Below are 15,213 nucleotides of genomic sequence, written 5' to 3'. Positions count from 1 at the left end.
AATCTTTTGTATCAAACAGACATTTTAACTCTGATCTCCGACTGTTGTCTTGACTCGGTGGTTGTGCTTGTAGAATTTTGCCAGAACTTTGAAGAGGAGACTGGTCGACTGGAAGTAAACCTGGATCCCATCAACTCTCCCGTGAAAGATGAAGTCGCCATGAATATGCTCCGGCTTGAATCTCGCGTTGCTGCTATCGTCGACTATCTCGCAAGGCTGAAGGTCGCAACTTCTCGCATCGACACAACACTCTGGCCAAGAGAGACGCTCCAGAACGACCTCGAGTCTCTGATGACTCGACTGAATGAGATCCCAAGTCGAGTGCAGGAGTGGAAGAAGTCTTCTGCCAGGTGTGGCGCGGATGTTGCTTTGTCTCTGGTCCGTGTTCACTGCAAGGATGCACGAGAGGACAAGCTGGTGGCCCTTAGGGTGGCTAACACCAAGAAGCATGATTTCCGATCTTTCATGGAGACCTTCATCGCCGCTGCCACTTGGATTGCAGATGGAATCGACCTGGATGGGTTTGTTGCACCTTCCAGCCCTCCACAGGAGGGGTAAAAAACTTCTGAGCTTGATACTTTAAATTTGCCTCGATATGCCGAGTGAGTTTTGTAACCGACAAACCTTAACAGGCTTAGCGCCTGAGCACTTTCGGTTCTGTTAGGTGTTATCCGAACTTGGATTCGTCGTTGAATATGTTTGCATTTGGTTTGAGGTGTCTTTTGCAGGCTAAAGTGAGGCGCTCATTGCAATCGACTTGTTCCCCGATACACTTAGGCAAGCGCTGGGCTGCAGCTAAGCCCCCGAGTGGGGAGGTCTGCTCTCCACTCGGTAGGATTTTCAAAAACTTAGGCGAGCGCTGAGCTGCAGCTAAGCCCCCGAGTGGGAGGTTTGCTCTCCACTCGGTAGGATTTTCAAAAACTTAGGCGAACACTGGGCTGCAGCTAAGCCTCCGAGTGGGAGGTTCTCTCTCCACTCGGTAGGATTTTCAAAAACTTAGGCGAGCGCTGAGCTGCAGCTAAGCCCCCGAGAGGGAGGTTTGCTCTCCACTCGGTAGGATTTTCAAAAACTTAGGCGAGCACTGGGCTGCAGCTAAGCCTCCGAGTGGGAGGTTCGCTCTCCACTCGGTAGGATTTTCAAAAACTTAGGCGAGCACTGGGCTGCAGCTAAGCCCCCGAGTGGGGAGGTCTGCTCTCCACTCGGTAGGATTTTCTAAAACTTAGGCGAGCACTGGGCTGCAGCTAAGCCCCCGAGTGGGAGGTTTGCTCTCCACTCGGTAGGATTTTCAAGGGGTACCTCTGGAGAAGGAGGTAGCAGTCGACCTGCACCTCGTCCTCCTCACAGAGCGCACGTTGTATTTGTGGCGTAGCTCGGAAGGAGAGGGTAGCAGTCGACCTACACCTCGTCCTCCTCGCAGAGCGCACGTTGTATTTGTGGCGTAGCTCGGAAGGAGAGGGTAGCAGTCGACCTGCACCTCGTCCTCCTCGCAGAGCGCACGTTGTATTTGTGGCGTAGCTCGGAAGGAGAGGGTAGCAGTCGACCTGCACCTCGTCCTCCTTGTAGAGCGCATGTTGTATTTGTACTTAGGCGAGCGCAATGCTGCAGCTAAGCCTCCGAGTGGAAGGCTGGCTTGCCACTCGGTAGGATTTTGTTTAACTTAGGCGAGTACTTGTACTGCAGCTAAGCCTCCGAGTGGAAGGCTGGCTTACCACTCGGTAGGATTTTCAAAAACTTAGGCGAGTACTTGGACTGCAGCTAAGCCTCCGAGTGGAAGGCTGGCTTACCACTCGGTAGGATTTTGTTTAACTTAGGCGAGTACTTGTACTGCAGCTAAGCCTCCGAGTGGAAGGCTGGCTTACCACTCGGTAGGATTTTGTTTAACTTAGGCAAAACGGATTTTGCAGATAAGCCTTCGAGTGGGAGGCTGGCTCACCACTCGGTTAGGATTTTGTTTACAGACTTAGGCGAATCAGATTCGCAGCCAAGCCACCCACTGGGGGATTGTTTTATGTGGACAAGAGTAATAAAAATTACTGGGAAAACTATAAAGCTCTTGTTTTTGATAAATAAACTACAGAAGTACTTTTATTACAACTCATCCGAGTGAATACTTAAGTGTAAAAGGGGCGGAGAAGCTCCGCGTTCCAAGCTCGGGGCTCGTCGATCTGATGCTCGACATTGTAAAGACGATATGCTCCATTGTGGAGAACCTTGGTGACGATGAAGGGTCCTTCCCAAGAAGGAGCAAGCTTGTGTGTTTTCTGCTGATCCACTCGGAGGACCAAATCTCCTTCCTGGAAGGCTCGACTCTTCACGTTTTTGGCATGGAAGCGACGCAAGTCTTGTTGATAAATGGTCAATCGGATCAGAGCCATCTCTCTTTCTTCCTCTAAAAGGTCGACTGCATCCTGCCGTGCTTGTTCTGCTTCAGCTTCGGTGTAGAGCTCGACCGAGGAGCATTGTGGAGAAGGTCACTCGGCAAGACTGCTTCAGCTCCGTAGACCAAGAAGAACGGAGTTCTTCCAGTCAACCGGTTGGGCGTGGTCCTTAACCCCCAAAGCACCGAGGGAAGTTCGTCGACCCATGCACCAGCCGCATGCTTGAGATCACGCATCAAACGGGGTTTCAACCCTTTGAGAATCAAGCCGTTGGCTCGTTCTGCCTGTCCATTCGACTGTGGATGGGCGACTGAAGCATAGTCGACTCGTGTGCCTTGAGACGTGCAGAAAGCTCTGAATTCTTCGGAATCGAAGTTGGACCCGTTGTCAGTGATGATGCTGTGCGGGACTCTATATCTGAATATAAATTCTCTGATAAAGCTGATAGCAGTACCGGCATCGAGGTTCTTGATGGGCTTGGCCTCAATCCACTTGGTGAACTTGTCGACTGCTACCAGCACATGGGTGAAACTGCTTCTGCCTGTTCTCAAAGGGCCGACCATATCCAACCCCCATACTGCAAAGGGCCAAACAAGTGGTATGGTCTTTAAAGCTAAGGCGGGCTTGTGTGACATATTGGAGTGAAATTGACATCCCTTACACTTGTCGACTATCTCCTTTGCCATTTCATTCGCTCTGGGCCAATAAAAACCAGCTCGGTATGCTTTAGCCATGATGGTCCGAGAAGACGCATGATGGCCACAGGTCCCCGAGTGGATGTCGTTGAGAATCATTCGACCTTCCTCCGGTGTTATGCATTTCTGACTGACTCCAGTCGCACTTTCTCTTTATAACTGACCCCTCATGACGGTGAAGGCTTTGGATCGGCGGACGATCTCCCGAGCCTCTTCTTCATTCTCAGGGAGTTCTTTTCTTAAAATATAGGTGATATAGGGCACTGTCCAATCGGGAGTGATGACCAAAACTTCCATGATCAAGTCGACCACACCTGGAACCGCGACTTCAGTCGGATCTGTGGCGCTTTTGGGCTGCGGGACTTCTTCAGTGAAAGGATCTTCTTGAACCGATGGTGTGTGAACATGCTCCAAAAACACACCACTCGGAATGGCTTCCCTCTTGGAACCTATCTTCGCCAAGTCATCGGCTGCTTGATTTTTCAGACGGGGAACATGATGGAGCTCTAACCCTTCGAATTTCTTTTCGAGCTTCCTCACCGCATTACAGTATCCAGTCATGGTTGGGCTTCTAACGTCCCACTCCTTCATCACCTGATTGACCACCAAATCTGAGTCGCCATAAACCATAAGGCGACGGACGCCGAGTGAAACGGCCATGCGCAACCCATACAAAAGTGCTTCATATTCTGCTTCATTGTTGGAGGAATCAAAGTGGATCTGGAGCACATATCTGAGCTTATCTCCTCGGGGAGAAACCAAAACTACCCCAGCACCGGAACCATTTAATATCTTAGAGCCATCAAAGAACATGGTCCAATGCTCCGAGTGAACTTGAGTCGGCTGCTGCTGTTCAATCCACTCGGCAAGGAAACCTGCTATAGCCTGGGACTTAATGGCTTTCTTTGCCTCAAATTTGATATCAAGGGGAAGGAGTTCAATCGCCCATTTAGCCACTCGACCAGTTGCATCTCTGTTGTGCAGAATCTCTGACAATGGTGCATCACTGATGACTGTAATGTCATGATCAGAGAAATAATGAGCAACCTTCTTCATGGTCATGTAGATCCCATATACGAGCTTCTGATAATGAGGATATCTTTGCTTCGATGGGGTCAAAACTTCAGAGAGATAATACACTGGGCGCTGAACTTTGAAGGTTTTACCTTCCTCTTCCCGCTCGACCGTAAGTACTGTACTGACGACTTGTCCTGTGGCTGCAATGTAAAGCAACAGAGGCTCTTTGCTGATTGGAGCAGCAAGCACCGGCTGGGTGGAGAGCAGAGCTTTTAGCTCGGCAAACGCTGCATCAGCTTCTGGAGTCCACTCGAACTTGTCTGCCTTCTTCATCAGTCGGTAAAGAGGCAACGCCTTTTCACCGAGGCGAGAGATGAATCGACTTAACGCGGCCAAGCATCCAGTAAGCTTCTGGACATCGTGCACACGCACCGGGCGTTTCATTCAGAGTTTGGTGCTAACTTTTTCTGGGTTAGCATCGATTCCTCGCTCTGAAACGAGAAAACTGAGTAACTTTCCGCCAGGCACTCCGAATGTGCACTTTGATGGATTGAGCTTGATATCATATCTCCTGAGATTGGCAAATGTTTCAGCTAGGTCAGTCAACAGGTTGGAACCCTTTCGTGACTTGACCACGATATCATCCATGTACGCTTCCACATTCCGACTGATTTGAGTGAGTAAACACTTTTGAATCATTCTCATGAACGTGGCTCCGGCATTCTTGAGACCGAATGGCATGCTGATATAGCAGAAGCACCCAAATGGAGTGATGAAAGCTGTTTTGATTTCGTCAGGTCCATACAGACGGATCTGATGATACCCGGAATAGGCGTCTAAAAAAGACAATCTCTCGCACCCCGCAGTCGAGTCGACAATTTGGTCGATGCGAGGGAGAGGAAAACGATCTTTTGGGCAGGCCCAATTGATATGTTTGAAATCAATGCACATGCAAAGTGAGTTGTCCTTCTTGGGAACCATGACGACATTGGCGAGCCACTCGGAATGGTATATCTCTCGGATAAACTCTGCCGCAAGGAGTCGAGCCACCTCCTCGCCAATGGCTTTTTTCTTCTGAACGGCGGACCTTCGAAGATGTTCCTTAACAGGTTTCGCTTTTGAGTCGACTCTAAGGCGATGCTCAGCCAGTCCCCTGGGAACACCCGGCATGTCAGCTGGCTTCCATGCAAAGATGTCTCAGTTCTCACGGAGGAACTGGGTGAGCGCTTCTTCCTATTTAGAGTCGAGTGTTGTGGAAATATGGGTCGTAGCTGCGTTGGGGTCAGTCGGGTGGATATGAAATGGCTTCATCTCCCCTGACGACTGGAACACTGACTCTGTGGCGGGCTTCTTGGCCCGCAGCAAATCACTCGGATCTGCATTTTCTTGTATTCTTCCAGCTCTACCACTGTTATCTGGGCATCCGCAATCTTCGAGCCTTTTTGGAAACACTCTTCTGCCTTCTTCCGGCTGCCGGTGATAGTGATCACGCCCTTGGGGCCAGGCATCTTTAATTTGAGGTACACATAACATGGTTGAGCCATGAAGTGTACATAGGTCGGTCTTCCCAAAATAGCGTGGTAAGCGCTCTGGAAATCCACGACTTCAAACGTCAGCTTCTCCTTGCGGAAATGCTTCGAGTCGCCGAACACTACATCCAGAGCTATTTGACCGAGTGACTCAGCCTTCTTCCCAGGAATGACTCCGTGAAAACTCATGTTGCTGGAGCTGAGCCTGGACATCGGAATGCCCATTCCCTTGAGCGTCTCTGCATACAGTATATTCAACCCACTGCCACCATCCATCAATACCTTCGTCAGTCGAGTGCCTTCGACGACTGGGTCGACCACCAGCGCTTGCCTCCCAGGGGTGGCAATGTGAGTGGGGTGATCGGATTGGTCGAAAGTAATGGGAGTTTGCGACCATTTTAGATAGCTTGGTGTCGCCGGGGCGACCATATTTACCTCTCGGTTGATCACTTTCAGTCGACTTTTGCTCTCTATGTCAGCAAAAATCATCAGGGTGGAATTGACATGAGGGTACCCTCCATCACTATCCTCCTTGTCCTCGGCCTTGTCCGACTCCTCTTTGTCCTTGGGTTGTTTTCCTTGAAACTGCTGGATTAAGAGTCGGCACTGGCGAGTGGTATGTTTCGGGTAGATGAAGTTACCCTCTTCGTCTTTCTTCGTGTGGATGTGACACGGTAGATCCATCACGTCATTTCCTTCTTTATCCTTTACCTTCTTGGGGTTCCAAGATCCTTTGGGCTTCCCTTTGAATTTGCCCTGAGTCACGGCCAGAGCCTCTCCAGGAGCAGTTGGCTCGGCCTTCCGCTTCTGCTTCCGACTGGGGTTTCCTTTTTCCGACTGACTCGGCTTATACTTGCCACTCCGGAGCCTGTCCTCTTCTTCACCATTAGCGTATTTGGTGGCAATCTCCATCATTCGACTCAGGGTCATATCTCTGGTTCGACCAAACTTCAGGCTCAACTCTCTGTTCTTGACACCATCCTTGAAGGCGCAGACCGCTTGATGGTCCGACACATTCTCCACGGTATGATGCAAAGTGATCCATCTCTGGATGTAATCTCTCAATGTTTCACTCGACTTTTGTACGCAGACTTGCAGCTCCGTCAATCCGGCCGGTCGCTTGCAAGTTCCCTCGAACGTCCTGACGAACACTCGGGAAAGATCTTCCTAGGTGTAAATGCTGCTAGGAGCTAACTGATTCAACCATGCCCTGGCCGAACCCTCTAGCATGAGTGGCAAATGCTTCATGGCCACCTCATCATTACCACCACCAACTTGTACCGCCACCCGGTAGTCTTCAAGCCAAGTTTCAGGCTTGGACTCTCCGGTGAACTTACTTACCCCAGTCGCCAACCTGAAGTTGGGGGGGTATCACTGCGGCTCTGATGGCTCTGCTAAAGCATTCTGGACCTGAAACATGGACTCAACTGCTAGTGGGCACATCTCTGTCATGGCCACCTCTATGAGCTCTGTTCCGATCGACCAAACCTTGCACAATGATGGATCTCGCGTCAAAGCCTGGTTCTCTAGGGTCGACCGGAGCTCTCTGCCCAACACTGAGCTGGCGCCTATCATCTTGCTGCCGATGGGCGTTAGATCCACTTCTCGGGGGAGGAGTGGGCACTCGACGCCTATCATCACGATCAAATCGGTCATCATAGTGGTCCCGCCGGCCTTCACGTCCCACGCGCCTCAGAGGTGACCTTGGGCTATGAGCCGACTGAACAGTATTCGCAGCGACGGATCGACTGTGAATCCTGTTGCGCGACTGTGACACAACTGAATTCTGATCTCCTGCCGCCCGGAGCAAATCTCTGATCTGCATCAAGCCTCTTCCAGCCTCCGACTGAGAGGGCTGAATTGACTCCGCTATACAGGCTGCAGCTGCCAAATTCTGAATCGGGGTTCGATATACCTGAGTCGGTTGCGGAAAGAGCTGACGTCGGCTAGAGTCAGGCACTCGTTGACGCACACGCTCGTTGAGTGCTCGCTGGAGGTTCTCTAGTCGAGTGCGTTCAGCCAAGTTGGCCAAACGCGCCTCTTCCAAAGCACGAGCCTCAGGAGTTTCTCCTGCGATGGGAGTGTGCAGGGCATCCATGTTCCGGCGGCGAAGATCTTCTCTTTGCTGAGAAGTGAGTGGCTCTTGTTGATATTCTTCGTGGGCCTGAGCGGGGTCGCCTCCGTTGTCCATCCCGTCAGTGCGGGGGAAACCAGGAGGGCTACAAGGCCCATTGACCATCAGGACCTCCGCCGCTGGATCACTGCTGTCGCACTCAGATGCAGTCTCCACGGAGCCAGTCGACAGATCGAACAGGCCATAGAGAGATTCGTCGGGCTCAATTGCCGCGACTTGGGTGGTGGCCGATTGGCGAGCCACTGTGTGTCTCACCCATCGCTGAAGTCTCGACCGACCGGAGAGCTTGCGCTGGCGGGAGATAGGGGGAAGGACGGCACAGGAGTCGACCGGTATGGGGTCGACGGCTGCCGCAACAGGACGCCGCGGACACACGCCCAAAAGTGCGTCGCCCCGCGGACAGGGAGTGCGTCGATGTCGAGTGGTGCCTCCTGGAGCCAAGCGGAGTCGTCGGTGATGAAAGCGAGTGCACCGAGACGGATCTCGCGGCCCTCGACCAGAGCTCCGCCAGAAACCATGATGAAGGCAATCGGACAAATTGCAACTTCTCCAAAAAGTCGCTAAGACACCTGCCCCACGGTGGGCGCCAACTGTCGTGGTTCTAAGTCTGACAGTAGAATGGGGGGTAGGTATGAAGAGGCAAGATCCTAGCTATGGAGTAGTTGTACACACGAGTGTTTTACGAGTTCAGGCCCTTCGCGGAGGAAGTAACAGCCCTACGTCTCGGAGCCCGGAGGCGGTCGACTAGTTTATGTGTATATGAGTTACAGGGGTGCGAACCCTTTACACTGAGGAGGGGGGTGGCTTATATAGAGTTCGCCAGACCCCTCTAGCCCTCAGTTATGCAGGGTTTAAAGTACATTAAGACAGGGGGTTACTGGTAACGCCCTCATAAAGTGTCATGAAGACTATTTAAGCTACTTAATGGCAGACCGTTGCGTGTTGAGTGACTTTAGGTCTCCTGGTCGTCGGGTGGTTAGCTTCATGGTCGAGTGGCTATCCTCATCGTCGAGTGTCCTTGAGTTCGTCGAGTGAAGTCCCTCTTGGTCGACTGGAAGGTAGCTTCTTCTGAGGATGTCCTTGGGTAGGGTATCCTAGATAGGTCCATGACCCTACCCTAGGTACATGACTTCATCAACCCCAGGCCCTAAACCAATTCAGTTTGGGCCTAGGGGGGCGCGCCCCACAGCTCCCTTGCTGCCCTCTATTTCCACTAAGGCCCATGAAGGCCCATTGACCCCCCGGGGGGTTCCGGTAACCTCCCAGTACTCCGGTTTTATCCGAAACTTATCCGGAACACTTCCGGTGTCCAAACATAGCCGTCCAATATATCAATCTTAATGTCTCGACCATTTCGAGACTCCTCGTCATGTCCGTGATCTCATCCGGGACTCCGAACAATCTTTGGTACATAATATCACATAAACTCATAATACCAATCGTCATCGAACGTTAAGCGTGCAGACCCTACGGGTTCGAGAACTATGTAGACATGATCGAGACACGTCTCCGGTCAATAACCAATAGCGGAACATGGATGCTCATATTGGTTCCTACATATTCTACGAAGATCTTTATCGGTCAAACCGCATAACAACATATGTTGTTCCCTTTGTCATTGGTATGTTACTTGCCCGAGATTCGATCATCGGTATCTCAATACCTAGTTCAATTTCGTTGCCGGCAAGTCTCTTTACTCGTTCCGTTATACTTCATCCCGTAACTAACTCATTAGTCACAATGCTTGCAAGGCTTATAGTGATGAGTATTACCGAGAGGGCCCAGAGATACCTCTCCGAAACACGGAGTGACAAATCCTAATCTCCATCTATGCCAACCCAACAAACACCTTCAGAGACACCTGTAGAGCACCTTTATAATCACCCATTTACGTTGTGACGTTGGGTAGCACACAAAGTGTTCCTCCGGTATTCGGGAGTTTCATAATCTCATAGTTTGAGGAACTTGTATAAGTCATGAAGAAAGCAGTAGCAATGACACTGATACGATCATAATGCTAAGCTAACGGATGGGTCATGTTCATCACATCATTTTCCTAATGATGTGATCACGTTCATCAAATGACAACACATGTCTATGGTTAGGAAACATAACCATCTTTGTTTAGCGAGCTAGTCAAGTAGAGGCATACTAGGGACACTGTGTTTTATCTATGTATTCACACATGTACTAAGTTTCCGGTTAATATAATTCTAGCATGAATAATAAACATTTATCATGAAATAAGGAAATAAATAATAACTTTATTATTGCCTCTAGGGCATATTTCCTTCATGTGCTCCCAGCGGAACCTCCTCCTTTTCTTTTTTTCGTTTTGTCGCCTCAGTTTTTCCTTTTGACTTGAACTTGAACCTGAGCTGCTACTGCTGTTGTGGGTTGTTTGATGCGGATGCTTTATAATATAAAGCGGGGTGAAACCCTTTTTCGTCAAATGATCTTGCTATGTATCATACTATGCTATGCTATCTATCTGTTGCATGGAATTGCAAGGATTTGGAGGTCTGGATATGAGGGGGGCGGCTGCGTACACGACAAATGAGAGGTGGGCGGCCGACGCGTCCGCAGACATATAGGGGGCAGATTTGATTATTCCGGTTGTTGGTGCTCTAAAATATATTATGTTGTTTTCCATTGAAAACACTGTAGTTATTTATCCAATAACACGACACAGTCAATCTATTCCATTCCAGGAGTAGAAGCCTGTTATTGATCTGCAATGTAATGCTCAAAACCTGACGATGAAATTTGTCATGCGAAAAGAGATAAATTGTCATGCTTGTGTATAAGGATTTGCCATGTTATAAAGCGAAAATTGCCTTATAGAATAAAAATTCAAAGAAAAAAATAATGCTACAACGATCAATTGTATATGTTGGATCGGGATCCATGGTACCTGGGCGCGTCAGATGTTAGATGTATTGAAGTTCTTTATTGATTCCTATCGATGATGCAATCACAAAAGAGTTCACACATTTTTTTCCAAAGGTTTCTACCAAACCTGCCGCGGGCCGCAGCAGCGTGCATTGAACTGTGGCCGAAAACCTACAGATAACACAATCACTTGGAAAAGAGGACGTCCATCTCCTCTAGGGTCCGGCCCTTCGTCTCTGGCAGCCGCAGGAATACGAACACGCACGCCGTGGCCGCCATAGCGGCATACAGAAAGAAGCACCCGGGCATGGTGATCCAGCCCGCTAGCGATATGAACGACATGCTTACCAGCCCGCAAGTCAGCCGGTTCACCGCCATGCCGAGGCTCGAGCCCTGCGCACGCAGCCGCAGCGGCGTGATCTCTGCCGTGTACGTGGACGGGAGCGACCCCCACCCGACCGAAAAAGCCGCGACCGTGGCCAGCGTGAACGCCACGCAGGCAGCCGTGCTCGCTGGCGACGTCTCGCCGATGCAGAGTGTGAGAGCCAGGCCGGTGAGCGAGGCGGCCACGCCGCCGGCGCTGGCCAGCAGTAGCGGGCGCCGGCCGAAGCGGTCGGAGAAGAGCGAGACCACGAGTATGAAGCACGTCTTGACGACGCCGATGGCCACGGTGGCGCCCAAGATGGCGCTGTTCGACGACATGCCCGCCTTCTTGAACATGAGCGGGCTGTACAGCAAGATGGCGTCGACGCCCAACGCTTGCTGGAGGAAGTTGAGCCCGACCACGAAGACGAGGATCCGCCGGACCATCGCCGACGGCCGAAAGATCAGCTCCCGCCACACGCCACTATCGGCTTCTCGCGGCGCCTCGACGACCCGCTTGATCTCCTCGAAGCGGAGCTCGGCCTCGGCGGCGGTATCGGAGGTGCCCACGAGCACTGCGCGCGCGTCGGCCTCGCGCCCGCGCATGGCGAGCCACCGCGGGGACTCCGGCATGGCGAGCACCCCGGCGGCGAGGAGCACCGGCGGGAGCACGCCGATGGCGTACATGACGCGCCAACTGAGGTGCACCGGCAGGCCAGCCAAGGCATAGTTGGACACGTAGCTGAGCAGGATGCCGACGTTGACAAATATCTGTGCAAGCACGGCAACGAAAGATTAATCCATGAGACGCCAAGCGCGCTCAAGCACGGCGGCGGCAGCGTGCGCCCGCACTTACATCGAGTAACGAGGAAAGCACGCCACGCGCGGAGGCCGGCGAGATCTCGGCGTTGTAGACCGGCGCGACGACGAGGGAGAAGCCAACGCCGATGCTGGTGATGAAGCGCGCGACCATGAGCGCCGCGTAGCTGCCGCCGAGCGACATGGCGAGCGCGCCGGCCATGAGGAAGCCGTTGGCGAGCACGAGCGTGCCGCGGCGGCCGAGGAGGTCGGCCGCCCAGCCGGCGGCGAGGATGGACACGAGCATGTACACGTTCATGGACCCTGCCAGTACCTCCACCTGCTCGTCGGTGAGCCCCAGGTCCTCCCGGATGAAGAGCTGCGCGCCGCTCATCAGCGCGAGATCTGCAGCAAATTAACATGCTCAGCTAGAGCACGATCGGCGCCGTAGTGTGGTACGTACCAGGAAGCAGAGTTTGGGCGCGTACTGTAACCCATGAGGATCGTGGTCATGGAGGCCAGCGTGGCGCAGCCGAAGGCGTACATGTTCCGCGGCGGCTTCTCCGTCGACGCGAGCAGCGGGGCGGTCGTCGCTCCATGGGAAGCTCCAACGTGCGCCATGGCGCTCGCGTCGTCTTGGTGTCGTCGCAGGCGCGCCGGTGAGGCTCGAGGTTAAGTATAGTGTAGAGGTTTAGCCTGTGGACTTCAACTTGTCCACTTAAGGTCTTCAGAGTAATTATTACTGTACAAATCTTACGGAATTTATTAGCGTTGTGGTGGCGTCGATGGCGTAGGACCTGCTAAGATTGACACCTCAATCTGCTCTGAAGATGAACTAGTGAAAGATGGCGGCGATGACACATGTGAGTGCGTCGGACATGTTTGTGCCTCGGACCCGGTAGATGGCTCGGTCAGGGCCTTCGGCTTTAGATGTTAGGCTTAGATGAGAGGTCCGGGTATGTGGCCTGGCTTGCACCCCTTCATCATATGGATAGGAGTAGCGGCAGATGTTGCCAAGATGGCGGATTTAGGCATATTATTGTTCTACTTTATAAGGTCCTCGAGAATAATCAATAAAATGACCGCATTCATCTCCCAGATGCAGAGGCCGAGGGTCATCCTACTTTTCTAAAAAAATCTTTCAAAATTATCGTCCACTTTAATTCGTGTTGTGGAAATGCAGAACCCTACTGTCATGTCATTTTGTCGCACAGGATTGAATATCAGAGATTTCATCCAAAAATATTGTCTGGTTGATTGTAGACTATTGGAAGAACTTTTAAAAGATTCCACATTTAAACCAACAAATAATTACCACACAATATAGTGCATTTTTTATTTTAAAAAGTTTTTATGGATAATCCGCACAGAGAAGTTCATAAATACAAAAATCCTCTAAAGTTGTTTGAAAACCCTTTGATAAGAAAAGATGCTTCATTGTTCCGCATAAAACTGTCCATGTGGTCCAACTAGACCCAGGGATTTCATTATGCTCTTTTTCCGGCTTCTAAATAATTGTCCGTGTGTTGCAACAAGGATATAATATTGTACATCTATTATTTGTACATTAGTGCGTTCAAATTGTAATGACATTGTCTACACGATCACTAGGATTTACATGTCATTTTCTTTATAACGTGTTTGCGTATCAAAAGATTTAATTATAAGTCAATAAAATGTGAGGCTGTTGAGATGGTTTCATGATAAACCAGTGGGAAAAACGGAGAGGGTTTGGAATGGAGGGTCAGAATGGAGAGAAGGGAGGGGATAACATACCTAGGGTAGGGGAAAAAAGGAAAAAAAGAAACTTATATTTTTAAGTAGTGTATATAGAGATAAAATTCATGTAGCAAAAAGGAATCTATTGCAAAATTCGAAGAATGATGAGGACTTCTCATGTGTAAAAGTCTTGCAGTCGAAACAGACCGGTGTGTTCCTTACATCTGCATGATTGATGTCGAAAGCGAGATCTGAGTGCGTAGGTTTTTATTGCCAAAAATTGTGTGGCTGGCTTTGCAGTGTTGATTGACTCATGTGTGGGCGGCTAATGTTAGCTTGTCTAGTAGCTGATGAAAAACGACAGGAGATTATCACCTAACACGAGCGACGTGCTGGCAAATTAAGATGCTTTGCTAGATACTCGATGCTTGATTTTTGTAGGAGCTAGCATCCGAGGGACTGGAGGCTGATTTCTTGTCGCCATATTGATCCGCCAAATGCGAAGATGGTTTATCTTAGGTAAATACACTAGTGATACGTGAAGTTGCACGGCGTGTGCAGTTTGATGCCACAAATTACAGAAAAAATGAAAAGCTGGTGGAGAAACTTGTCTCGGCGTTCATGCACGGTTCAATTCCCGCTCGTAGCCGTATCTGCAGCTCATGTGACGTGACAGGGTGGCCCCGGGCCCACTGTTAGTAACTCTTTTTTTTAACACAAGAAAACTTTATTAATGATCAGGTGCATTTTACAGAAAGAAGCATGAAAGGACTCATGCTAGAACCAAAAACTATGTCCTTGCCAGGACATTGACCTTGATCTGCTTGTGTACATAAGCAACAGACAGCTAAGGACCTTGTCTGAATCTGCAAAGCTAATCGAGCTTGATGATCAGCTTTTACATTGTTGCTTCTATTGATGTGAGTGATCTTGTTACGACTAAAAGAGGGAGAGGCTTGGATCTCTGCAAGGAGAGGTATGTTCTCCCAACATCCTGGAGCAGCAAATACCGTTGATTACCTTGCCGCAGAAACTAACACAAAGCTGTCGGTGCAAAAGTGAGGGTTCTGAACCTGCAGAAGATCTGCTAACTTTGTAGCTAGGAGCAGCCCATGAGTCTCAGCCTGGAGGGGTAATGAAACTGGAGGCGAAAGCGCAGAGACGTGTAGTTGTTAGAGGTGCCGATTGTCTTGCATGATAATGATTACTCCTAAGCCAGCATGACCCAACTCTGAATCTGTGCGTCTCTCCCAGGCTGCGTCACAAAAGATGACATTCCCTGCAAGGTTATTACAGTCATGTGTATGCGTGGTTATTGAAGAAGCCTGCTCCTGAGCTTTATCGCTTTCTTGTTGCTGAGCGGAGTTCTTATCTTCTAAATTGGTTGCTTCAATTATTGCATTTGCTGCAGCATACACCTGGGAAGGCTTGCATAATTTTCTACAAAATAGACAGTAGTTCCGAGCTTTCCGAAGACACCATAGAAAAGTATAGAGAGTAGTCAAGTTTATTTGTGGATGTTGAGATGTAATCAAAGCACGAATCATATCAGGAATAGAATGATAATTTTCAGTCAGAGATTCCGTTTTAATAAACCAAGGATAGCAAAACCATGCAGCTTTAGAAAAAGGGAAGAGAAACAACATATGCATTTCATCTTCTAATTGTCCACATCTAGTGACGATGCC

General features: G+C 50.2%; 1 protein-coding gene across 1 annotated transcript; it reads right to left on the bottom strand.

Annotated features, from left to right (window-relative positions):
- Positions 1-10,668: 10,668 nt before the first annotated feature.
- On the bottom strand, positions 10,669-12,587 carry LOC123090998 (polyol transporter 5). Its single transcript, XM_044512389.1, has 3 exons — positions 12,295-12,587; positions 11,865-12,211; positions 10,669-11,779 (listed from the first exon to the last, which is right to left on the bottom strand). Exons 1-3 carry the CDS (start codon positions 12,425-12,427, stop codon positions 10,832-10,834), a joined length of 1,428 nt encoding a protein of 475 aa, XP_044368324.1. The 5' UTR covers positions 12,428-12,587; the 3' UTR covers positions 10,669-10,831.
- Between the last annotated feature and the right edge of the window lie 2,626 nt (positions 12,588-15,213).

The sequence above is a fragment of the Triticum aestivum genome, chromosome 4B (assembly GCF_018294505.1).
Source record: "Triticum aestivum cultivar Chinese Spring chromosome 4B, IWGSC CS RefSeq v2.1, whole genome shotgun sequence".
Classification (NCBI taxonomy): domain Eukaryota; kingdom Viridiplantae; phylum Streptophyta; class Magnoliopsida; order Poales; family Poaceae; genus Triticum; species Triticum aestivum.
This window is presented reverse-complemented; position numbering and strand designations above follow the sequence as displayed.

What these genes read in the sequence shown, in the direction of transcription:
- LOC123090998 (XM_044512389.1), bottom strand. Translation starts at nt 12,427, where the DNA reads ATGGCGCACGTTGGAGCTTCCCATGGAGCGACGACCGCCCCGCTGCTC. An exon ending in CACGATCCTCATGGGTTACA is followed by an intron (nt 12,212 to 12,294) that starts GTACGCGCCCAA and finishes AATTTGCTGCAG; the next exon opens with ATCTCGCGCTGATGAGCGGC. An exon ending in TGCTTTCCTCGTTACTCGAT is followed by an intron (nt 11,780 to 11,864) that starts GTAAGTGCGGGC and finishes GTGCTTGCACAG; the next exon opens with ATATTTGTCAACGTCGGCAT.